A 15,065-nucleotide genomic window follows, 5' to 3' on the forward strand; every position below is an offset into this window, starting at 1 on the left:
ATTTAGGACAGTAAGCCCCACTGTTAATTTCGGAAGAACTACTATAATTGAACGAGTTCAGATCTCTTATGTTATAGTCAATAATAGTTAAACTGCTCCTAGTGTTCCTTGTTGCTACAAATTTCTTCCAGCAAAACTTGTGGTATGTTGAAATCTTACCTAGTTTCTGAGGGCTAATCTCTAATAATGTAGCTTTATTACTCACAGCAGCCAGTCACTATCAGCATTCTCACCAGTTCTTGCAGACGGCTTGGCACTTACTCTTAGAGCAAGACCCGATTCAACCTGTTATCAAGACGCATCGAGATGGACTTCCTGAGCCGCCAAAAGGGACTCTGCTTGAAACGGCTTCATGCACCAAAGGCTTTGCTATCAAATGTTGGGCTTTGCAAAGACTATCTCACCGTACTAAGAAGAGGAGAGAGCCTTGCACAGTACTTAGGAGAGAGGTTATTTATCAACTACATGGAAGAAAGACTCGACAATCTTCTCAACTCTCCAGATCATCCCATTTCCATCCATGACAGTGAAGGACGGACCAAGAATGTTAGGTGGGCCTATCTCTTACGCCACCTGGAACCTGATCAGTTTGAAGAAGAGGATGGTGGTGTATATCGCTACTCTGTTTGGGGACACACAGTCGAACTGCCCGAATATACTTACCAAATGATCCGATGCGGAATTCTTCAACAGTTCCTCGAGCCATGGCCAATATTGGAAGATGTGCAAAAGGAACTGGATACTACTGATCAGACTTTTGCCGCTGCATTGCATTGGTATGACGAACTTTCACAAGGTATGACTCATATGACCATGTAAAATTCCATAGCTCAGCACCTAATGAAATTATACAATAGCCCGCGAGAGTTTTGGCACCCTACTGCACGAGTTACGTAAACGACGTGATATACTCCGTTCAGTCTTGCGAGTCACTGCAGTGGATAGGCCGACCAAAAGCTTTCTGGCAGCCGCGGAGTTGTCAAATGTTAAGTCCCATGAAATGCAGCCAATACCAGAGGACCCTGAAGGCTACAAAATTCTGGACACCAATGTTCATCGACGGGATGAACACCAAAATAGCCTTAGCTGCCAGTCGCAAGTCCCACAGGATTTGGCAGGACGTATTTTAAATGAAAGCCCTCGGGTAAAGCAACTTTATTCATTGGAGCAACAGGGAACCATGTCCAGTCATCAATTGGCTGAGGAGAATAACTTCTTTTCAAACCAGCTAAAAAGCCAGAAGGCAAATCCATCTAATAGTCGCCGATATTATATGCCAGGCTTCAAGTCATATTCAGGGCAGATTTCGAGACCAAAGAGGAAGAACAAGGCACGGTAATCGCTTCGGGATTCGTGGTTGATACCTACCATTCATGTCGTGGCGTGAAGTAGCAGACATAGAATGGCGAGCATTAATTGGTAGCAATGCACATTTTTACAGTTACAGTATTGTAAACAGAACATACTTATATATTAGGCTTTACTGCCTACGATCTACCTGTACCTGAGGAACAATACCTTCAGTCTATGTAGTACCCCTTGGGCTTTTAGGATAGGTGAGGTGAAAGTATAATGTTTTTGAATAATTAGTGTTTTCCAGTGGCTAAGGTTTGGTAGTATCGGTGTTATATATTCTTATATTCAGCTACATTCTAAATTTGGGCTTTAGTAAGTATGGTTTACTTCCACACTTAGGCCCGGTACATAGCTCACATAGTATCCGCATAATCTCTGCTTACAGCACCACATAAAAAAGCTACAATCAAGCCAATGTTCATGGACTGTTCTTATACCTCCTTGGTTGCCAACCCAATACTCTCTCGCCCACCAGAAATGCGTCAGTTGGAAAAAGCAAATTCCGTAGACTGCCACGCAAGCTGTTCCGCCCGAGGATTCCCTGACCGACTAAACAGAACTCTCATCAGGTGCTGGGTTGCTACATTCCTTGCTCTCCAATCCTTCAAGAGTGCTCACGGTGTAATGTACAGAAGTCCTTTTGAACTTATCTATTCCACAGGCTAGCGCTTTGGCAATGGAGCCAAAATAACGAGAAGAGTATGGAATTGTGAAGCTGATTTTGCACTTTGTTGCAACTTACCACGGTCACCGCGCTACAGGACTTCTGCCCCTGTTGGACATAAATATAATAATTGATTGATAGAAAAAGTAAAGACATTCCTTGGCTATTACATATGAACGTACGATGTTCCAGCTCTATGTACTATGTTTTCTTTATGTCATTAATAGTCAGTATACTGAAAAGTGGCAATCTTACCGCAATCTAATCTAGCACAGTATTTTTTGACCGGGCGGCTACCACAAATGTCTAAGCGCCATCCGAAGTGTGATACGGTAACTCCATACAAGCAGCAATTATCGACCCCGGAGTTTCACGGTTGCGCAGTTATGCTTTACTTGGCATCCTGGATGATTATCAGTACATAATATATACTCGTAATTGTATTGAGATATACGGTAATTTACCGAGGCGACTCTACTCCAGAGAAAATAAATACTTGGTTCGCGGTTTGCCTTGCAGCTGCGAGAAAACCACTCCGGCCGTACCCAAATATTTTTAGGGGCATACCCTATGGGTCGTTCAGACGGACGGGAGACGAGCCAATCGGATCACTATGGAAAGGGTATGTGGATGTTCATCCATATTGCCTATCTTAGAAACAAGCTGCGGAGACGGGATAAGTGGGTCCCTACGTAGGGAAGATGTGCCAAGCCAGTCTGATCGTACTGTATTCCAGCAAGGTCACATGCATTACTTAGCCCAGAGTTTCCTAGCCGCATATTCTATGTAAACTAATATGGTATTCATCCACAGTCCTGATTAAAAATATCTTGAGATAATCCACATACTCACCCCTTTAGATGGAGAGCGTGCGTCCACTACGCCGATTGGATTGTAAAATCTATATATCAAAAAGATCAAGGATGCGTTCAGCATAATTCCCAAAGATTCACATGAATGCACTTGTCAGGCCCAATGAACACGAGCTTTTATTGCACTCAGCAGTACTTTAAGTGGATAAACCGTCGGTTGATATGGAGGGCAAGGTTATTGAAGGTGATCAAAGGGTTCAATGGAACTAATATTATGATTTAGCCGCCACTGTGATGGTCTCAGCCACTAACGAAGTACAACGACACAAACTGGATAAACACAGTTCTATCACCTTGACAGGAGCAAAATTGATCATGAACAGTGCTACTAGTTTAGCGCATAATTGGACTTCCTGGGTATCGAGGGATCAATGTATGTTTTGTGGATCATTGCGTCGAAACATGTATCTGTGGCAATACGGGAATTTGTAATAGCCTGGTGACCAGTGTACCAGAATACGTAGGAGGGAAGTTTTGATAGGGCCCACCCACTGGAGTGGTCTCTGCGGGCTGTTGACCAGGACAAGTCCAACTCTTTCTATTGGTGAACAGCGGCTAGGCACCACTAGGGTGTTCCTTCGAACTAAATATTGGCCTAATATAACCATTGGCGAGAAGAGAAAGCCGATCAGCTGCGGGATTTGGCTTGTTCTCATGCAAGCACATTTGTACGGAGTAAGTTGTTCGTACTACAACCGGAAAGTCCTATGGACAAGCCTCTTCAACTGATGCTAGACACTTTTTGACTTCTGAGAAGTATGTGGAGCTACTTCGCGAACTAAATTACTGGCTAGTAGGATGTGGGAGCAGGCAGGCTTCTACTGCGTAGGAGCTGGACGAGCTTGACTGCTTCATTGGGTTTCTCCGTTGGTCCGACCTTCACAAGGTCTCATAATCTAACACCGTGTACGAAATGATTTGCATTATTTGGAAAAAGCTTTTCTTATTACCCACTGCACTCGTATCTCTGGCGTTATTTGGCCATTTCGGAGTCTGAGAGAACTGACTTAAAGCCAGAAATCTCGACACCATGCCAACCGGGTAGGCACCCTGGAAAGACCCTTCTTTCCATGACAGCGTTTTTTTGTAAACTCACTGGGCAGCATACAGCATTTGACAACTTTCCCATTCGTTCCGGACTTGGATGGCAAGCCGTGTGTGGCATGGAGTACTATGAGTGCCAAGCGAGCCGGCGCCTCCGACGAAGGCCTATGGTTATCGTCGCATTCACGAAAGAGGGCAGTGGATTCCGTTGTTTCAGTTAGACCGCACGTAGTCAGAAGGTTCACCGAAGCGATAACATGAATGGTACATAGTCAAGAAATGCCGCCTTGAACTGGTCCTCAGCGATCATCCTTGATTCTCGCGTTTAGGCTTTTCTCTATTAGAAACTAGTCATTCCCTCGCCGGAGCTCAATTATCTCCAGCCGGTAATAGGGTGAAAGTTTAGGCGAGACAGAAGTCAGGATGAAGTGCCAAGCCAACAATTATGTTCTTGTAATAAAGCGGCAACGCTTCTGGGGGCATACGTAATCTCGTCGGCCGGCTAGGTCTGGAATTGTCTGTTGCGGGGTTTGAGCGTCCTATGACTGTATATTATTTAAGACCAGTATAGGCCCGGGTACGAACAACTCCGATACTAGAATCAGGAAGTGAATTGCATCTCCTTTTGGACTTCAGTATCTATATCTTCATCTCCCACCTCGTATCACCCGTGGATAAACGTATATCTGCATATACAGTGAATATTTATGACTAGCCTCTCAAAAATGACTCAATTACAGCACAAGGTAGGTAACTCCTTCATGACCTTGAAATCCATTTCTAATGACTTTCTTTTGCCCTTTAGGATCGAGAAAGCTCCGGCAGAAGCCAAACCGAGCCGCGTAACCACGGCCAGCTAATGGAAACGGCAAGCGGCGTTAAGCTTCCGAACTGCCTAGGAACGGATAAAGGCAAGGGCACATTCGTTAGTGGGAAGGGTTGTGCTAAGCAATGGGGCCATACTTCTATTTTCATCATGGATAGAGTGTATATCGAGCGGAGCTTGGTTGTCAATGGTTGTACCATGATTAATCCACAGACCGAACTATAGAACCAGGTTGACTATGTCCCGTCACTGGGAGCAAGCCAACGAGACACGAACTTTGGTTAGAATGTCTATAAAGCCCATTAAGTAGATATGAGAGAACCAAATATTTGCACTGCACAAAGTCGAGGGTACTAACGTCTACCATATAAGATATGTGTCTATGCATGTAGACCGGAACCATAGCTAATAGGTAGTTAGAATATTCAATATAATAGAAGCCTTTCGTTGAGCTACGCAGCAAGGTACTATTTACTGAATCCAACGGAAGGTCGGAGAAACATTCAATGTTAATCTAGCAATGGAAGCAAAGCTATCCGCTGAGGAGCATCAATTAAGACGAGGCTGGAATATACGGTCTGCATCCCGAATACCGGGAAAAAGTTCTTTATCACCATTCCGTGACCTTAGGTTCTGTTTAAGCATGAAATTCACGTACCATACTCACTAAAAAGCAACCTGGCTAGGGAATCCAGTGACAGTTGTTCCTGTTAAAGCTCCGGCCTCAAAGGTTCCGTTTCTGGTTGAGAAATGACAATGTCTCACAGAATAAAGTACTGAAGAAAGAAGGTAGCATATCTGCTAAAAGACGTAAGAGTTCTCTCGAGATACAGTGAAATAAGCCGTTGGAAATAATGTCATTGAACCATCTCTGCAGAATTACAAGGTTTACCAGATAGTCAGCGAGCGTGCGCGGTTGAACGCGTCCAAAAAGATTCCCTCATTCGTTCCATGAAACTTATAATCCTTCACCCTGTCCTCGGTTATCCAGGTGCAATCTTCATGCTCTTCGCTCAATATTATTTTTTTCTTCCACCCGCTATCCGGAAGCACGGCCAGGAATGGAAAGGAAACATGGACTTGAAGTTCCTGGTACTTGAATTTACACCATACCCTTGGCGTAAGTGGATAAAGAGGATAGTCCAGGTCCTGGCCAGCCTCCTCCTTAACCTCCCGGGCAAGAGCGTGGAAGATTGTCTTGTCCTCATGCTGACCCCCTCCACCAAGTGTATCGTACAACCCTCCCCCGCTATCACCAAGAGCCCGTAGGAACATATGGGCCTCCGCCGGTGAGGAGGGTGAGGACAGCTTGCAGGGAGCGCAACGAGTGGAGATAAAACAGGGAATATCGGAGATCATGAATTGGTCCGGTTTTCCAGTGATGTGATACTTGGATAGCTCTTCATGAAGGCCAACTGGATGCCCAATCACACGTTTCAAGGTTTCTTCTTCGATCAAACAAACCACTTCGTCGAGATTTATTTGGCTGGCAGAAAGAAGTTTTCTCATCTGCTCAGTGGATAATAACTGAGGCAAGTGTTCGGTGAGCCAATTGACGACGTACAAGCGAATATCAGACGGGTAGTGAGAGGAAGGAAAAGAAGTTTGGTCCTTTGCAGGACCACTCGGATTTGGAGGCTGGCTTGACGTGTCCATAGTCGGTATTTGGTTTTCCGGATGAGGAATCAGCATTAGCTGAGAGACTGGTAGGAAATGACTCTCTTTTTATCCGCTACCTTCGAAGCATAGAAGAAGAGCCAAAATTTTCAGGGCAAAAGGGCCAGCAGACAGTGAGTCATAGTGCAAAAGACATGTCAATCTGCATATCGTATCCTGCACATGGATGGGTATTAAGGGAGGCGGAAAAGCGAGCCGTATGAACCGAGGGAATGCTCGCATCACTCGCCAACAAACTTGGTTAGGAACAGATCCCTCACCCGAAGTACGTTCGGGGCATTGACCAACCAGGATCTTGCCTACTTTTCACCTTCGCACCAATGTCATGATAGATCATGATTTTCCGACAAATCCGATTCAGAAGAACTTTCTAAAGGATGGCCTTGGCTCCAACAGCTCTAAGCATAATAAGACTGTGGAGGTAGGTTACACATTTCGTATTTATTCTTTCGCATGACCTCTAACTTTTAATAAATATGATCTGGTACAGAGCGAGGTGTGCCTTGTGGCTGCTAGCTATGGTTCTAAATCCCGGGAATCCAACACACCTGCTTTTCTAGGGGCTGGAAATTTTATCCTTGCCAATTTGGTCTTCCTGATAATCTAGTGGCCAGTGTAAGTTATGGTGGGTCACATGGGTGGGTCCCTACGTAGGGAAACTTTCCGATGGGGCCATAACGCAACTTATACGTTTTCGACATCCTGGCTCAACACCCTTACAAACCGATTTTAACTGCGGGTAACGCGATGGAGAATACTACGCGCCACAATCAAATAGTTCGGGCCTTGGAGGTAGTTCATAACATAACAGATGAAGAAACTTTGATGTACAGCTAAGACATCAAGCCCGTGATAACGCGACTGCGAGGAAATCCCTCATTAGATGCCATGTCGTTTCTGAACAAGGCCTTGGAAAAGTTTCCACTTGTGGAAACCTTTCTCGGCAAGAATGTCGATCTGACACCAATTACCTCTCGGGCAGATTTACGGTAATGGCGATACCCATCCCGCAAGTAGGTTTCTTAGGGGCAGACGGACAATGACCCGGAGAAGTTGATTTTGCCGGTTTTGGCCAGAAGGAGTACAGTTCTTTCTATGCTTAGACAGCAAGCAACCAATGTTTCAGAGTTACTCCGAACGAGTGGCTTGCCTAAGACAGCTGGAAATCGTATTTCGGATACTAAGAAGCTGTATCCGCTCGAAGGCTCTCTCGGCTCGGGGATGTGGTTTCCTTTCATGCCAGTGCTCGGGGACCTGGCCCACGTACCACAACCAGATATTACTGCAATGGGACGAATAATGTCAGAAGATGAGCACTTTTCTGGACTCCGGAAGATCCTGTTCGATTATTCACCCCGCTTCGACCAATGCCAAGCACTATTTGACCGCCAGATACGTAGGTCAAGACACTTCCCGAACCAAGTGACTAGCTAATAAGATATGGGACAGGCACGCTTTCCCTTGCGTTTGTGCCTGCAGGCCATGAAACAATTTCCAGCAGAGGGGCCTCGTTGCACGGGATCCTGAGTTATTTGAAAGCACCCTGAAAGGCTGACATCTAGCTGCAAAGAATATCAGCTTTTACGTGCACATTCAATTGAAGATCAATGCGGGGAGAAGAGAGATAGAGATAGAAGCTACATTCCAACCAAATTTCATGACTTGTTCTCATAATCCCTTAACACGCGCGCCATACTTGAGCGAATCGAAAAAGTCTGCGGTAACCGAATCCGGTGGATTGCCATGGAGATGGAATTATCGACCACCTCAACAGAGCTCTTGGCAGGCCCTGGATTGCTAATAGTAACATATTAAACCTTTTCCTTCATATTTTTGAAGCCTTCCACCATTATCTTACAGGAATGCTGAAAGCCCTGTGATCGGCGTTTTCGCGGGGAGACTGATGTAATCCAGCTATTGAGATCTAGTTTTGAAGTTCATCAGAATAAGACAAATTTGAAAATACTCATGAAGAATTGAGGACAATTTATAGGATCCATTAATACTTTTCTTGGTAATAGTTAGTATAGGCTTTTGGTTATAGGACACTAAAAAAGTGGTGGATTTGTTTAGGTACTAGTTATGCTAGCTACCATCAATCAACCCAGACATAGCCCTTATGCCTGATAATGTCGAGAGCTGATTCATAACTGTTCCATCAGAGTTAAGGATTATGCGCAATATTAACAAATGTGTTATGTACTATGGTATTATCCCTCAGTATCAGACAAACAATAGAGTCAAATGGCCATAAATATGCCCTGTGAAACTAGCTCCCCGTGCTTAGCCAATGACCTTATCGCCCCTGCATATTCCACCCAACAATTTCTTGTCTTCTCTTGGATGGCTGCAGGTCAATATATATAGGCTCATCATTGCCTTTGGAGTTCCTGGGTCTTGGTGTGTAGCTAACGTGGGTAGGAGCATACTCAGATGACAAGGTTTGAATGTCAATAAGCTTCGTGAACCTGGAAAGCAATCAGACCTTGGACAGCATGGTATACAGAGGATACTTAACCATGTACATACAAAGAAAATGCACACTGCTCCCCCTTGGTGCCATCCAGATTGTCACTGCGAAACTCTGCGGTTTCTCCAAGTTTCATCGTCACCATGTTATTCAGGAAAAATGAAACGCCTTCCTGTAAGACACCCATCCGATGTTCCCCCAGTCCCTGCTGCACGTCCACCACTGCGTGCAAAAATTTAAATGTACCTTCTGTTGCGGGTGTGAATTTGCCTCTTGTTGCAGGAAAGGTAACACGAATATTCTGCCTATATATTCGTTAGCCTGGTAGAGGATTGATACTATTTCTAACCTGCCTTAAGTTGCATTCTCCAGCAGCTTTCAATTTTATGAGTGAAAAGGTGACTCGATCACCGAACCTCGGGCTATCTCCTTTTCCTTCCTGGTGAACATGTTTTTGGAGAGGGCTCATTGTGATTAATAGTGTGCAGTTCAATATTTAATAGAATACAAATTAGAAAACATAGGTAGAAGGACATGCATGTGTAAACCCTCCTCTATCTATGCTCGGTGTTCTTACTGAAATCCATGGTCATTTGAGCTTAATATCCTAGAGTTTTATGTGCCAGAGGTGTCATCTTTCATTGGCAAATGTCGCTGAGTACTTGCATAGTTAGTCGCCAAGGCCCAGGGTTCCAGAGCACCCATGGGTCATCTAATTCACCGACTAGCCCCATTCAAAAACTCCAGTTTGATCGGACGGCTCGCAAATGAAGTTTTATTTACGCTCTTGTCTGGCCACGCTTTGAAGTTTATCCAACTCCTCCTCATAAAAGTACCCTTCACGCCATGATTAGACCTTCTGATCCAGTTTCCCAGCTTTCCACCCGGCCAGGGCAACTGCAGTCATTTAAGTTCACCCCAAGGCATGCTGCAAGAGTAAGGATATTGGAAAAAGGTCACTATCAGCTCGTCTGCCCCCCTTACTATGGGGCCGCAGATACCCTGCATAGAAGACTGAAATGGGAGTCGTATGCGTGGTTAATGCATGTAGATATAAGGCTCTATTTATCACGGCGCGAGAACACGATTAGCTGCCTTGCGTTTCCACCAAACAGTAGATCCATACAGTATAAGATGAATACCGGTATGTACACACCATTTTGCTCCCGTGAGTAGGGATCCGGTGTATCAGATTTCCTGCCATCCCCATTGCCGCCGCATATGGTTAGCGAAGAGAGTGTTCAGAGAAAGTCTAGGACCACTGCATTCGTCTCACTGAACTCATCGTTCTGGAATCTGGAATAGGCTCATCAAGCAGCTATTACACCTGCAATCTTCATCCAAATTATGTCTAGTAAGATTATGTCTCAACCTTTATAGTGCAACACCTCCATTACGTTTTACCGCCTGAAACTAGGACGAGAAGTGAAAAACCTTGCTCTGGTCAACATTTCCCATAACACTACCAAAGCCTCCCCGGTACTAGTAGCATGTATCAGGCATCCCTGGCGTACTCTTCCTACACAGCTAGGACGATGCGTTACAGGATCCACGTAGGTATCATGGAAGTCTCTGAGTCTGCTCTAGTCTAGTACTACCTTAGAATGGGACATTTTGCCCAATCTTCCCTGCATGCGGCCGCGCACTACACAATCCGAACCATATGTAGTTCATTTATTCTATTGGACCACTGAACCCCACCTCTAGTCCAAAATTACCCAGAAAATGGGACATCTTGACCAATCTTCCCTGCAGGCGGCTGCATGCTACACAATCTGAACTTTATATAGTTCATTTATTCTATTGGACCACCTCACCCCACCTCAAGTCCAATATTACCCAGAGCATAGGACAATTTTCCCAACATTCCCTGCAGGCAGCTGTTCACCCCAGAGTACTACGCGATCCAAACTATATATAACCTATTTATTTAATTGGACTATCTACCCCCACCTCTTGTCTAATATTACCCAGGAAATAGGACATTTTGCCCAACATTCCCTGTCCTGTAATGTCAAAGCCTATCTGATCTAAGACAACTAATGGCAGGCGTTCATGTATCCTTGCTGCAGCTGATCGAGGTCTAGATTAGTACTTTTGAAATAGCTGAGCTCGCTACCTAACTGGCCGACCTCCACCTTGGGGGCCGATCAGAATGTAACCCACTAGTACTCGCGGAATGCCATTATCACTTCAAATACCGTGCGGCAAGAAGTACGCCGGACTGGACGAAATTAAGCCAGCGGCGAGCTCAAGGCTCAGAGGTCTGGTCCGCCTGATGTTTCTTATTCTTGTCTGTCGCTAATTACTTGTCCCAGATTCTCGTAACCTTTCCCACTACTCGTGCATGGAATCAATGAAATTATTTGTATTGGATCAAGTGGGGTTCCTATACGCACAAGGCATTGACATGATGCAGTAGAGTACGTAGTCACAAAGATTAATCTGTAACGCATTGACTGTGGATTGGTAGAACGCTCAGGACACCTGTATGGCACCATGTGAATGTTGCTCCTGTATTATAATTCAGGGTTGCTGATCCATCTTCTAGTGTTAATAGGGGTGCTTGGCAAATCGCCCAGTGTAGCCATACATCTAACGCTATGAAACCAACATGATACGGAGTGGAAAATAAGAATATTGCACCGCTAACAGAACCGACTTGCGTACCTTGGCCAATAGCTAAGTATAACCACGTTACTCTATGAACCCTCCACCTTTCTCAATATGCTGTTCGATTATTAGCAATATATAGTCCTGTCATATTTCTTCACTGGCTCTACGGTCTTCTCAATGGCATGCGAGCGCCAAAAAACAGTTCGCTACTTCCTTCGGGAGAAAGATATATATCTTAAATCTCTACCTGATATCTCCAGCAATATCAATCAATACAGCGCTACTATTGTCAACGTCTGTAGGAGGCAGGGAATCGGTACAGTGATTGAAAGTAAGTAGATTCTGGCGATTTCATTTCTGCTTATGTTGGATATCGAAATGTGAACATAACTATAATTGACGGACTATACTTCCTACCTAATTTCTTACAACATACTCTGTGACTTTTTCTTTTTTGGTCTTCTTCTCGAAACTAATGTGATGAGGTGATATAGATTCACTCTACGATATTATTATGTCCATAATAATGTCGGATATGCCTTGTTTACCCGGTATTTCCGTCAAGGCTCAACTTGTGGTAACCGACAGCAAAGCACATTGGATCATTGCCTTCGTCGCATACGATGCCCGCAACAAACTTGATGATTGTATGTATGCGACCTTCACAGAAGACATATTGAATTGGACCCGAAAACACCCACAGCGTATCTTAAAAACCATTGAATTTCAAGTCATTGTTCGTTGTCACAGCATCGAAGAGGTGAAACCTCATCTCTGGTATCCAGGACACATATGTTGTTCCGCTTCATGGGCGTAAGTTCAATAATGTGAAAGTTGATTTGGTCGGCCTGACAAGTTCATAGGTTTGATGTGCTCTGGAGATACGAGAATATGGGTTACATCAATGGAGAGTCTACAGAAGGAGTCTCATTTGATGATTTATTCCAGCACCTGCTCTATGACAATCCGGAATGTGTCACTATTGCTTGCTCTGATTGCAGGACCAAAACCCGAGATAGATAGCGTCAATACGATCTAGCTTTCTTGTGTATGCTGTATCAGTGACCGAAGTAGAAGTAGTCAGTTTACTATACGGAGTTTTGCCACGTCTAAAAAGAAAACATACTCTTAATTGTCAACAGCAGAAGAGATATAAGGACTGTTGTTAAACCTTGCGAGATTGGATGACTAGACCAAGACAGTGTCTCTATAAGGGTTTTGCGACGATATCTTCCGACTCAATTACAGATGAAAGGATAGGATAACCGAGATCGTGTTCCTCTGCAGCCAGTGATTCTCCAGCACGGAAAGCTTTGTTGAATAATTCAAGGTTCGAAGACTGACCCAATATGATGCCGAAACGACTGGAAATGTCGACACAGCGGGGTTTTCTTGTGATAGGCATGATTGCCACAAGCTCCGCCATACAGTCTCATCGCGCAACTGGCCTATGCCGTAATGTAGGGGGGTTAGAGGGGCCGTGATAAGCCTAAAGGCGACGGAATCGTATATGCGCTAGTAAGCCTAGTAAGCATTTAGCCCCTGAAATCGCTCATTCGGCCTTTCTGTCCGGCTCAGCGCCGGTACCTGGTTGCAATATGATCCGTTTCGCTGTATTTTCCCCGCCAAAACTCGCCGCAATCTCGGCCGGCACCGCAACCCACCCTAATAGATACTCCATTATGACATCGCATTTAATCCTACCATACCCATATCAGAGTGCTCGACCATGCCCTCGAGTTGATTTTACCTAGATTATTTTGTACGTTTTTCTTCCCACATCAGGATCTACGCTGAGTCTCGCGAGTACTGCCTACAACATGTCATTCAATTCTATACTTGAAAAGCTAGCTTATCAGCTACAGTACACCTCACAGAAGCCAGAGGTGACGTGGGAGGCCAGAACACCCACCGACCTTTGTCTTTATAGTTCCAGGCCTGCAAAACTAGCGCGCAAAGACACCTCTGTATATGAGATACCCGGAGAAATAGAGTGGACCTGGATACCGGTCAACGCCCGGGACGTAAATGCCGACATCATCGCATCAAAACTTATTCTGGAGAGTCTGTCTTACTTCCGCCTTGTTCGATTTGGTGACTGGGTACAGGAAGCAGAGGGTTCCTCATCGAATGCTGTCAGATTACTAGATTTTAGATATAAATGGCTAAGTGAGACGCTATATTCCTATCTTACAAGGAGCCTGGAGGAATATCAAAAGTACCTGGATCTGGTCAAGGTATTTGAATATCATATATCCCTGCTATATCACTAATACAAATGCTAACACATGCAAGGCCTTGGAGGAAAAAGCGGCTGACCCCTTTTTGCTTGGTGCCATCAAGAATGCCTGCGACTGCATTAGCAGGAGGACATATGTGGAATTTGGTATTGACTCTCAGTTTATTACGGGCCCTCTAAGTATCATCAGAGCCAGAGAGTATCCAAGAGAGCTTATTGATCGTCAACTCAAGGCTTTAGAAGTGCGCTTCCGAAGCTGGTATAACAGTCCTGAGGTTAGGTGGTCGCAAGAGTTCGATACTCAAACTGACTTTCTCGACACATTGTACCGCATAGGACCTGAAGCCATAGCGGTCCAGCTATCTAAAGAAGACCTCCCACACTTCCACCGACTTACTATAAACAGCATTACGAACGACAGCAACGGTGTTCGGCTAGCTCTCAATACCCGTTGGAACAGCCTTGCCCATGCGGCAAAGGAATGTTCAGCTGCTGGGCTTTATACGGAGCTGACTCTATTAGCGTGGGTGAGTTAGAGATCTTCTCCCTTTTAAATTATCTTTCACTGATAATGGGCCCAGAAACTTCATCGTCTGCGCAACTTTTACTCTTTGACTGCAATCCTTCAAGGTATCAGGTTAAGTGGATTGCGCTTAGCAGCACTCGACTACCTGATAGATTCCGGGGGGAATTACATGCAGTATAGAAAGAAAATGTGTTCTAGCCCTGCACTTCACTTCCTGTTTCCTTTCTCACGAACAAAGAATACCACAGATGTCGAAAAGGTAGTGTCTGCTGCCAGGGGATACACCGTTAGAGATCAAAACAACATTCTTTCACTGCTCTCGACTTGCCTGGGCTTTAGGCCGTGAGCTTCTACCTCCGGAGTCAGATAAAGCTTCAGTTGTTTTAATACAGAATATATTTCAAGCCACCTTGACAGCAGCGGACTATTTGCCCATTTCCTTTTTTCCTACAGGTGTTACCATTTCTGAAACCTCTTTAAGTGTTGAGTATCCTATTGTGATTCTGCGTGGCTCTTCAACGGTACAATTCCATCATAACTCAAGCCTTAATGCCATGAGGGGCTAAGCCCATTGAAGAACACCTAAACAGCTCCAGCTCCGTGCTTCAGTACTATCTCATATATGATTATCTTACTTTAGTTAACCATTATATCACTCATTTCTCTAATATGGGTTTAATAAAGAAGCAGAGACAGTGGAACCCGAGGGATTGGAGGGCCGCAGTACAGTAGTCCTGAAGCCCCTTCTCTGACAAAGCCTGAAGCATCTTACTCG

General features: G+C 44.8%; 4 protein-coding genes across 4 annotated transcripts; 3 read left to right on the plus strand and 1 right to left on the minus strand.

Moving 5' to 3' along the window:
* Window positions 1-306: 306 nt before the first annotated feature.
* BDV27DRAFT_145739 (uncharacterized protein) lies at window positions 307-749 on the plus strand (the record flags this gene model as incomplete). The annotated part of the gene is made up of 2 exons (XM_032070453.1): window positions 307-607; window positions 694-749. The coding sequence occupies 2 exons, from the start codon at window positions 307-309 to the stop codon at window positions 747-749; spliced, it is 357 nt and encodes a 118-aa protein (XP_031926965.1).
* Window positions 750-5,650: 4,901 nt separating this feature from the next.
* BDV27DRAFT_158349 (NUDIX hydrolase) lies at window positions 5,651-6,454 on the minus strand (the record flags this gene model as incomplete). Its single annotated transcript, XM_032072665.1, has 1 exon — window positions 5,651-6,454. The coding sequence occupies one exon, from the start codon at window positions 6,452-6,454 to the stop codon at window positions 5,651-5,653; it is 804 nt and encodes a 267-aa protein (XP_031926966.1).
* Window positions 6,455-12,039: 5,585 nt separating this feature from the next.
* BDV27DRAFT_145740 (uncharacterized protein) lies at window positions 12,040-12,342 on the plus strand (the record flags this gene model as incomplete). The annotated part of the gene is made up of 1 exon (XM_032070454.1): window positions 12,040-12,342. One exon carries the CDS (start codon window positions 12,040-12,042, stop codon window positions 12,340-12,342), a length of 303 nt encoding a protein of 100 aa, XP_031926967.1.
* A 1,003-nt stretch (window positions 12,343-13,345) lies between these two features.
* Window positions 13,346-14,636, plus strand: BDV27DRAFT_165200 (uncharacterized protein; the record flags this gene model as incomplete). Its single annotated transcript, XM_032073862.1, has 4 exons — window positions 13,346-13,454; window positions 13,485-13,762; window positions 13,821-14,291; window positions 14,346-14,636. The coding sequence occupies 4 exons, from the start codon at window positions 13,346-13,348 to the stop codon at window positions 14,634-14,636; spliced, it is 1,149 nt and encodes a 382-aa protein (XP_031926968.1).
* Between the last annotated feature and the right edge of the window lie 429 nt (window positions 14,637-15,065).

This window comes from Aspergillus caelatus, assembly GCF_009193585.1.
Source record: "Aspergillus caelatus strain CBS 763.97 unplaced genomic scaffold BDV27scaffold_102, whole genome shotgun sequence".
Lineage (NCBI taxonomy): Eukaryota > Fungi > Ascomycota > Eurotiomycetes > Eurotiales > Aspergillaceae > Aspergillus > Aspergillus caelatus.